Genomic DNA, 10,665 nt, shown 5'->3' with positions numbered 1-10,665 from the left:
CGAAAACAAAGCGAGCAGAAGGTGTGGCTTCCACCCTTAACCCGACCCTCCGTGCCCTTCAGAGTCCCAGGAGGGGCCAGCGCCGCCTTCCGCCCCGCGCGCGGTGACCATGGGGAAACGCGTGGGGGCGGTGCCGCGCCAAGGGGCGGACCCCAATCTTTCCTCTGTCTCAAAAGCGGCCGCGGAGCCTCAGGCCCAGCTCCGCCCTGCTCCCGCTGGCCTAGACGCCTCGGGCCGCACGTCCAGCTCGCTGTGCTGTTCTCCGCCCCGGCCCAGGCCCGCCCGCCGCCATGGCGAAGCCACTGACAGACCAAGAGAAGCGCCGGCAGATCAGCATTCGCGGCATCGTGGGCGTGGAGAACGTGGCCGAGTTGAAGAAGGGCTTCAATCGGCACTTGCACTTCACCCTAGTCAAGGACCGGAATGTGGCCACTCCTCGCGACTACTTCTTCGCGCTGGCGCACACGGTGCGCGATCACCTGGTGGGACGCTGGATCCGTACGCAGCAGTACTACTACGAAAAGTGCCCCAAGGTACTGGCCAGGGCGGGACGGGGCTGCTGACCAGGGCTTTTGGCGTCCGCGACAGCGTCTTTGGCGTAACACAGGAGCCCGGGCGGCGGGGCTGCGGGGCCGGAGGAATTCCCACCATTTCCCCCATCCTAGTCGGATATCCGGGGTGAGTTCTTGCGGGAGACGCCCCGAAGTCCAGGTGAGACGCGTCTGGGCGGTGACTGGGCCGTCCAAGAGACAGATTCAGCGATCCCACTCACGTCTCCGCGGCACTGCCCACCAGCGCCCCACCCAACCCACTGCTGCGGCCACTGCGTCCCCTTCCTTCCTCCCCCACCCCACCCTGAGCACTGCCTGGTTGTGGTTGTGGTTGTTCAGTGCTGTCAGTTGGTTCGCTCTTGCCAAAACACCTATTACACAAACTTTTAATCAAGAGATAACGTGGTTGTAAAACTAATGTTCTCCCATGTAAACTATCACAAAATTCACAATGAAACATTTAAAAACAACAACAAAAAAAAGAGATAACGTGGCAACTCCTGTCTTTTATGCAAGGTACCGTTCTAGGCCTTGAACAAAACAAAAGGTCTGCCTTCGTAGAGCTTAATATTTGTGAAAGAAAGACAAAACAAAGTGTATAGATGGTAATAAGAACTAAGTTCTGTTTTGTTTTTTAAATTGGAAGGGGCGTGTCATTGCCCATAGAGCCTTTGGTGGGTTTGATTGAGAACAAAAGTGAATGTCTGCAAGTGTGGAGTCCTAGACTTCATTCATTCCAGGCAATGCTTTGGGCTCTGCGATCCATTTCACCCCACCTCCCTAGCCGACCTCCTCCCCGACACAACCCACCTCCCCTATACCCACCCTATGTCCCTCACCCACCCCAGCTGATCCACCCCCTTCACCACAGGGCACCTGAGGAAGACAGCTCACTATCATCCCACTCCATTGCACTGGGCTGGAGAGTTCCGTTGGGTACTTTTAGCAGCACAGAGGGACACTGTCTCTGCCTGACCAATCTGGAAAGGTGGGAAGGGACTGTGGAGGAAATTGCAGGGAGGGGTTGTGTGCTGAAAGAGGTGAGAGGGCAGCTCTGGCAGCTGGAGCACCCACCGCTGGATGCTGGCCCGTGATTCCAGTATTCAAAGAATCCCTACAGAGGTTTTTAAAGAAAGTTAACTATTCCCAGTTTTCAAACTTGCAGCCATACCAAAACTTTAAAATGGAAAGGAACGCTTTTTTCTCTGGAAGTCTCCACCAAAAGTAACAACTGTTAAGTTATTGTATGTATCCTTTAGGAAAAAACTGTATGTATATATAATGTACTGAATCTTCTGTGCCATCTGACAGTCACCCAGACACAAACTTTTAGTTACCTTCTACTTCCTCCTGTATCACCCACTTGCCTCCATTCTCATTTCTCCACCTACTTGAGGCCCTTACAAATGCTGACTACCTATGTGAAGACTTAGAATCCAAATAGTTGATGAAATAAGGGTAAATTGGCATTTTTATGTATTTGACTTTAATTTATATGTATAACTGATCAGTTGAGTATTACAATAGACATTATAGTCATTTTTTTTTCAAATTGATCAAATCATTTTCATTTTGATTCTTATGAAGAAATGGGGAGTCTCATGTATTTGTTGTTGCAAAGTACCATGGAGTCAAATTCAAAGAGGCCCTATGTAGGGTTTCCAAGACTGTAATTCTTCAAGGGAGCAGAAAGCATCATCTTTCTTCTGCAGAGCAGCTGGCAGACTCGAACCATAGACCTTGTGGTTCACCATCCCGTGCTCATCATGTGGTGCCACTGCACTCCTCTCTTATGTATGAGTTGACTTCCTGTTAGCACATTTTCAGATATTTTGTTTGGTGGTAAAGAACTGGCATGGAGAGTAAGATATAGTACAGGGGAATGAAGAAGTTAGTCACGGATATATTTCTTGGAAATTTGGTAAATTGAGTTTGTAGGTAAAAGTTTTAGGCAAGTCTGACCTTTTTATCTCTCAATCTCAACTCTGATAGCCTTTACTTGGCTTGTACCATAACAGAGACACTTTCTAAGTTGCTAGGAGATTTCCTATTTTAATCAAGAACATACACCAATAAACTTTTAAGTAATTTTTTTTTAATTTGGAAGGAGCTTGTTGCCAGTTCATTGTTGTTAAGTGTGGTGGAGTTGGTTCCGACTCACAGCGACCCTATGTAGGGTTTCCAAGGAGCAACTGGTAAGTTTGAACCACCAACCTTGTAGTTCAAACTGCTCATGAGGTTAAGTGCTTATCCTATGTAAATTTGTAGTAATCTGTCAAGGAGGAATACTTTCAGCCATGGAGTTGAGTATACCTTGAGGGAGTAAATCCTATTTCTTGGATCACTTGGCATAGTTATAGCTAACCTGACCCTTGCCCACACAGGTGCTACACAGATGCTCTATAAATATTTAATGAATGAATGGCAAGCTATGAAAGTCTGACTTCTGTCTCTTCAAAGCAGATGCTTTATTCATGAGGTTTATGAACCAGAGGAGAAAAACACATGAAGTGGTCTAACACATTGAATCGAATCTTTCTTTTCTTTAATCTTTCTCAAGGGGGCAAAAAATTCTGAATTGCTTGGTCGTTATAGTGTGTAAGATACTTTCTCCCAAGCCTGCTGTTGGTAATGCATTGTTAAAAGACTGTCTGTAGCCCTGCACTTGAACCTATGCTAAAGTGGCCCCTGCTATTTGTTTCTTATTGGTGACCCACCATATGATTTGGGGTTTTTATGTTGACAAGTAAGGTTGATGTCATAGAGTACACATGACCTCTCTTTTTCTTTATTTCAGAGGGTGTATTACCTCTCTTTGGAATTTTACATGGGCCGAACATTGCAGAACACCATGATCAACCTTGGCCTGCAAAATGCTTGTGATGAGGCCATTTACCAGGTACATTGCCCCCATATTTCTCTTATCCTCTCCCTTGAAATTTCAAATTCACTTCAGGAATCTTGTGGGTGTAGCAAGCAGTGTTGGAAAATTACATTTATAGATAAGGAAACCACAGACGACTAGAAATATAACCTATTGGTGATCTTTAGTTTAGGAAAAAGAGTCTCAGAAAAGTTAAAAGAGTATTGGTTATTGTTGTTATGTGCCTTTGGATCAGTTCTGACTCATGGAGACGCTATGTAGAGTTTCCAAGGAGCAGCCAGTAGGTTTGAACTGCCGATCTTACAGTTAGCAATCCACTGCTGATCTTAAAGCCCCACACCAGGACTGTTAGGCCTCATGTAAATATTTTACAATTAATAAAATAAATTTAAATTGTGCTTGTTTTTGATAACATTCCCCAGCAAGTTACACTTTCAGAAGTTAATATGTGAATAAGTCTATGGAAAGTACTTGAGTTTCTACTGTCAGAATCACAAGCATAGCTTTGTGTCCCTTTCTACTTTAAAAGAAATGATCTGTGTTTGTTATTAATATGTCAAGGTAATATGTGAAAATGATAAACTTTTAAAATTGTTTTCATACTTTCTCAGACTGTTGCTCATGAGATGTAAAAGTACACTTCCTCCTAAAAAAAGGAACCTGACATCTTAAAACTATTATGTTGTTGTTGTTAAGTGCTGTTGAGTCGGTGATTCTGTACAAGGTTTCCGAGGAGCAGTTGGTGGGTTTGAACCACCGAACATGTTGTTAGCAGTCCAGTGCTTATCCTACAGTGCCACACCAGCAGTCTCCAAAATTGTTATGCTAGTGGGTTTTGTTTTAATTTTATGAACTTCTTCCCTAAGTTCAGGTATCTCCATATCCCACACAAAGAGTCCGTCACCTTTTTGATGTGGTTGAAAAGAGGATGCTCAAGCTGCTTTCATGTGGACAGCTCCGTCACCAGGGCCACTTTCCTTCATGTAGCTTAGGGTAGTGTTCTCTATGAAAAACATTGCAGCTCCCCTTAACTTCCCTTTTATTTGCTTCCCCTGTTATCAGCTAAAAAGAACATGCTTGCTATGGAATAGCATAAACATATAATCAGGAGGGATGAAGTGATCCATGTCTCCTTGCTCAAGATTTACGTCCTACTTTAGACCTATATGTTTAGAATGTAAAACATCCTGAAGGTTAACAATTTTTGGTGTAAGGATATACCAAATAGAAACCAGAGCATCAAGCTCAAGCCTGGTTGGTTACATATGTTGTATATGTTTACAAATGCATATTTCTTCCATTTTAAATAATTTCATGGATTATGTGACTTTCAGATTAAGAGCACATTTGTTTCACAACAGACCATGGGCAAGATTGTCATCTCATCAACACAGGACCAGTCACTTATCTAGCCATCAATGCCCTTGCTGTAAGATGAGAAATTCAGAGTGGTGTCCAGGGCTGCAGAACTCTGATAGGAGTTCACAGTGTTACTAGTGGATTCTAGCTGTGCAATACCTAAGTACTTTAGCACAAGAAGCTATCTCTAGAAATCAGTCCCTTCCATCTCTAGGTTGCTGACACTCTCTGACCTCCCCAATAGAAGAGTAGAGACTATTTCTCTCTAGCTAGATTGGCTGGCTGAGATGTCCCTGTCTGCTGAGGCCCAGGCTCTCATGGCAGTGACTCACTAACTGGTTTTGAGTTAACAACTATTGACCCTACTAAGTAAATATGTTGTGATAATAAGAAAATGAACTTTGGTCCACCCAGAAAAGCCTGAGCTTGTACCTTTTGATAATTTTCAAAAACTCCTTTAGGCCAGTTAGTATCAGCTTGTTGTTAAGTGCCATCAAGTTGGTTTCAACTCATAGCAACCCTGTATAGGGTTTCCAGAAAGTGGTTAGTGGGTTTGAACCACCATCTTAAGGTTCAAACCAACCTTGAGATCCAGTGCTTATCCTTTTGCGCCACACCAGGACTCCAGTGTCAGCCTAGTACTGGGCTACTTCCGAGGTTCTAACTGTACAATACACATTTTATTGTTTTTTTAAATAGCAAGCGTTTATTGGGGACTATTGGCCCTAGATTAGTTCTAAATGCGTTTTACAACTGTACTAATTCACAGCAATTCAAAGTGGTGGTAATATTGTCCTCTTCAGTTCTTAAATTAAAAGAAGTGATGCATAATTAGGTTTAATGGCTTCAACAGGGTCACAGAACTTGAAAGTAACATTCAGTAATGGACACTTAGCACCCACATTTTTCACCATGCTACTGCTGTACATCTGCAGCAACTGGGATCTGCAGTGGTCACCTCATGCAAGAACAAACCATGAGGGACATAGACTGAGAGTGAACAGATAACCCTGGACTCCTGACCCAAGGCTTTAGGAAATGACTGTTATCTCTGAAATGGGCTACAATTGAATATGCATGTAATGTGGCTTTTCTTTCATCATCAGCTTGGTTTGGATATGGAGGAGTTAGAAGAAATTGAAGAAGATGCTGGACTTGGCAATGGTGGTCTTGGGAGGCTTGCAGGTAAGTGACATTATTTAGTAATTGTCTGGCCAATTGAAGACTTCTCCCATGGTCAGGTTTAGAAGAACTAGATGAGCTTCCTAGGAAGGTAAGAGGTGTGACCTGGTTATAAATATTCATGTTCTTAAGTTCTTGCCATGGATGGAGCAACTCCAGAAAAACTATAGAGAAGGGAACTTGAACAAAAGAGACATTGCTTAAAATTCCTGAAGGCATTGCTTAAGACCCCAGAATTAACCAGATCCTTCCTGTGCACTTAAAGGTTTCCAAGGTAGCCCTTCTGCTTCACTACTGTTTTTCACAACTGCTCAATTCACATACTTTTGTGGTATGACCCAAGTTGTTTAACTGTTGTCTTATTGCCTTGTGCACGTGACATTTAATTTATTTGTTGAGTGACTGGTGGGTAATGATAAACTTATTTCTTTATTGGTATGATTTAGTTAATTAATGTCCTTTTATTAACAATTATTATTGTATGTATGGATACAATTTGAGTTCTGTGCTTTATCTAGATAACAATTTTCAGAAGATTAAGGAAAATGTTGAAGATATAACACCAGCATCATTAAATTAAAAATCTGTGTCCCTATGATCAAGCAATTCCAGTTCTTGATACTTACCCTGGAGAAACACTCAGACATGCACATAAGGAGTCACGTAAAAAAAAGATCACACGATTGTTTATAAAAAGAAAATATTAGCAATAACCTAAATGCCCATCAGTAGGGGAAATGGCTTCCATAAGCAGTGGAACATCCATATTAAGATCTAAAAGAATCAAAATTAATCTAGCTGTACTACCCTGGCTAGATCTCTGGAGGGAGTGGGGTTTGAATTGCATTAAAAGCCACACAATGTGATACCATTTTTATTGAAAATAAATACATTATTTTCTGTGTGTATGTATAATGTCATAGAAAAAAGGTTTAGAATTGTAAATAGAGAAAACTCTCCTAGGGAGAAGTGTAGAATTTGGGCGATGATCAAAAGGTATGCTAGCCTCATCTATGACATTTTAATTCTTAACAAGGAGAAAGCATTAATGTATTGCTTGTGAAATTTTAATTTAGTAATAAAAATGTAATACCACACACATGTCTCAAACTACTCTGTGGAAAGTAACTATCTACTTCCTCTCATTTAGAATTGGCTCAAAATTTTCCTAATTTTATACTTACTTTGTTGTTAAGCGCCGTCGAGTCGATTCCGACCCATAGTGATCCTGTATAGCGTTTCCGAGGAGCAGCTGGTGAGCATGAACCACTGGCCTTGCAGTTCAGGCGGCTTTGCAGTCTGGTGCATTAACCCACAGCACCACACCAGTTTACTTTAAATTACTAGAAATCCATTTCCATCTGTTTCATATTATTGAATCATCACTAAATCACACTGTGCATCAGCATTTGCATTAGTCATAGAAAACACTGCCTATAGGATACTTGCCACCTTTCTAAGAACTCAAGTACCAGTTCCCAGGGGAAACCTATTGAATTGGTGATTAAGACCAACAGAGTCAATGGAATGCACATTTAAGAATGGAAACTCCTACCCTGCTTTGATTTTTCTGTAAAACCTTGAATATTTGTTGGCTGAGTTGATCTCCACTCTGCCTGACATTGAATGACCTCATACTTTCAGTTAACTGATAAGGTCAAAAAGAGAAGTTGGCCATTGAAGCTGAATAATTCTCTACCAGAAAAAAGAAACTAAGGAAGATCTCTCAGCTGACTTGGTATCATGACCACTTCCTTAAAGTGCCTGAGTTCTGAAACACTTTGAAAAATGGTGGCCATATTATAATCATAGCAGGGAAAACGAGTACTCTGCACACACTCTCATCACTGACCCTCCCGGACTAAACAGGTTGAGAGTCCCTTCTGGTCAGGCTTCAAGGAAATGCCAGACAAACAGTTCAGAGAGCCGGAGAAGTGGAGTTAGAGCCAGGCCACATGGGCACTGGAATGAGAAGACCATTAAGATGTTAAAATAACATGGAGGGCTTAGGCGCTTGATCTGTTCTAGGATCTCTCAGTTCTAGGGCTTTACCATGAACCTGACTCAGGCCCTCTTTGATCAATAACTCTCATTTTTCCTTTCAGTCTCAGATTTCACTATATATATTATCTTATCTTTCAAGTATACCTCAGTTTTAAATTTCTCAAAGGATGGCTGATTACTGTAACTACTCAGTTTATGCTTAGCCACGACAGAGATCCCTACTTACCATGTCAATTGGTTGCTTCTAGCCAAGTCCTCTGTAAAAATACTTTTGGCTACAAGTAACAGAAAACCTAGCAAAACAACAACCAACTAACCCAAACAAAGCTCACTGCTGTCAAGTCGATTCTGTAAGACAGAGTAGAGCTGATCCTAGGGGTCTCTGAGACTAAGTTTTTACAGGAGCAGATAGCCTTATCTTTCTCCCACCGGTGGGTTTGAACCAAGGACCTTGCAGTTAGTAGTCCAATGCTTAACCCACTGTACTACCAGTACTGCTTTCAACCGACCAGGAAGTGTGTTAATATAGAACAATTACCCCAGCATGGTTAGACCATTCTAAGATTAGTTCAGCAGCAGCACACCTCTGTCAGAACTCTCGATGTCTTGGTGTTTTGGCTTTATTCTCATGGAAGAAGATGGTGGCAGCAAGGAAAATCTTTCCCAGAAGTCCTTTGGCCTCAGCAGACTTCCTACACCTCTCATTGGATGAAATGATATGGCATGACAAAATCAATCATGAGCAAGGGAATAAAATTATTATGATTGGCTTACAGGCTTAAATAAGGCACAATTACCTTCCTGGCACATGGACTAGGCCTTCCCTCCCTAAAGCATATGACCACCTGATAGCTAAACACTGGAATTCCATTATCACAATGTCTAGCCCATCACTTAGGTGCAGTAAGGAAATGAGCCACCTGTACATTATTATGTCCTATAGCTATCTCTTCAAGCAGGAGCCATGGGGACAGTTTCCTTTAGAAAGTCCAGTCTGGGTCACAGGCACTGTACTATGTCTAATTCAGGTCAACCTCTTTATCTGTTCTCAAATGAAGTACAGATTTCCTGGTCCCACACGCAGAACTTCTGAGTCATTAGATGGGCGGTAGAGACTGGGAAACTAAATTTTTAACAAGTAACCAAGGAGATTTGGAAGGGGGTGAGACAGGACTTATCCTTTATAAACATTGTAAAATCCCTTTTTTCACCATCCTCCTGACTTGAATTCTTGAAGATCCCTAGCAATATTATAGTCTTTAAATCAATTTCTCGTTCCTCATCTTCCTTAATATGAGGTTTTCATAATAGTTGACCTCCTAATAAAGCTTCTTTGCCGTCTTTGGTCCCATGCTTCCTTGGTTTTAACTGAAGTCTCTGATGACTTTTTATTCTTCCTTACACTATACATTCTTTTATACTCTCAAGTATTCCTCAGTTTAAATTTGTTTTCCAAAAATAGAGGATTCAGTAAATTATATTATGTTCATATAGTCATTAACGTAATATTCTGGAAGAAAATATAAGACTGTGGTTAAGATAAAGAGCTTTGGTAACGTCGTGGACTGTGAGCTGGGTTGCTAACCAAAAGGTCAGTAGTTCAAATCTATGAGTTATTCTATGGGAGAAAGATGAGGCTTGATGCTCCCAGAAAGATGTACAGGCTCGGAAACCATATACAGGGTCACAGTGAGTTGGAACTGACTCAGTGGTACACCTCCACCACTGTGGGTAAGATCACGTTTTATACCAGTGTAGTGTAGTGTGCTGTTATTAAGTACCATCAAATTATTTCCAACTCCAAGTATTAGCTGGTAGGTTCGAACTGCCGAACTTGTGGTTAGCAGTCTAGAGCTTACCCTGTACCACCATACCAGGACTCCATATATAGTAGTACTAATTAAGTAATATACAACATTGAAGAGGATTTTAAATACTTAACTGATAAAGATCAAACACCTCAGCCTGCAGCATGGGTTGCACCTCAATGTAAAGAAAACAAAAGTCCTCACCACTGGACCAGTAAATAGCATCATGATAAATGGAGAAGAGATTGAAGTTGTCAAAGACTTCATTTGCTTGGATCCACAATCACTGCTCAAGGAAGCAATAGTAAAAGCCTCAAATGAGAGGTGTATTGCATTAGGCAAATCTGCTTTGTTCCAGAGCAAAGATATCAGTTTGAGGACTAAGGTGCGCCTGACCCAAGCCATTGTATTTTCAGTGACCTCATATGCATGTGAAAGTTGGACAACAAATAAGGAAGACTGCAGAAGAACTGATGCATTTGAATTATGGTGTTGGAATACTGGTGTGGTGTTGTAGGATAAGCACTGGTTTATGTAAGTGTGTGTGTGTTGTGTATCAATAAGATATGTATTAAAAAATAGATTGTATACATGCCAGTATGATTTCTAGATGGTGAAATCATTAAAGATAATTATTTTTAAAAATTTTACATTTTCTATAATATTTTTATTGAGATGTCTTCAAATAGCATAAAATTTGCTTTTTTGAAATGTAGATTTCAATAGTTTTTAGTATTTTCACAATATGGTATTTTTTCATTATAAAATGTTGGGTCCTATACTTACAAATCCGCGGGAGAAAGATGAGGCTTTCTACTCCCGTAAAGATTTACACCCTCGGAAACCCTGTACAGGGTCGCTATGGGTCGGACCCGAC

The 10,665-nt window shown here is 41.5% G+C and overlaps 1 protein-coding gene across 1 annotated transcript in view; it reads left to right on the top strand.

Moving 5' to 3' along the window:
• The first annotated feature begins 290 nt into the window (after positions 1–290).
• Positions 291–10,665, top strand: part of PYGL (phosphorylase, glycogen, liver) — a 44,340-nt gene continuing 33,965 nt past the window's right edge. Inside the window, exons 1-2 of the mRNA XM_006872348.1 lie at positions 291–533; positions 8,965–8,985. Of these exons, the coding sequence (XP_006872410.1) occupies positions 291–533; positions 8,965–8,985 (264 nt within the window). The remainder of the gene's footprint in view (positions 534–8,964; positions 8,986–10,665) is intronic.

The sequence above is a fragment of the Chrysochloris asiatica genome, unplaced genomic scaffold, assembly GCF_000296735.1.
Source record: "Chrysochloris asiatica unplaced genomic scaffold, ChrAsi1.0 scaffold00194, whole genome shotgun sequence".
In the NCBI taxonomy this organism is placed as follows: Eukaryota; Metazoa; Chordata; class Mammalia; order Afrosoricida; family Chrysochloridae; genus Chrysochloris; species Chrysochloris asiatica.
The sequence above is the reverse complement of the archived record's forward strand: the minus strand, read 5'-3'. Positions and strand labels throughout refer to the sequence as shown.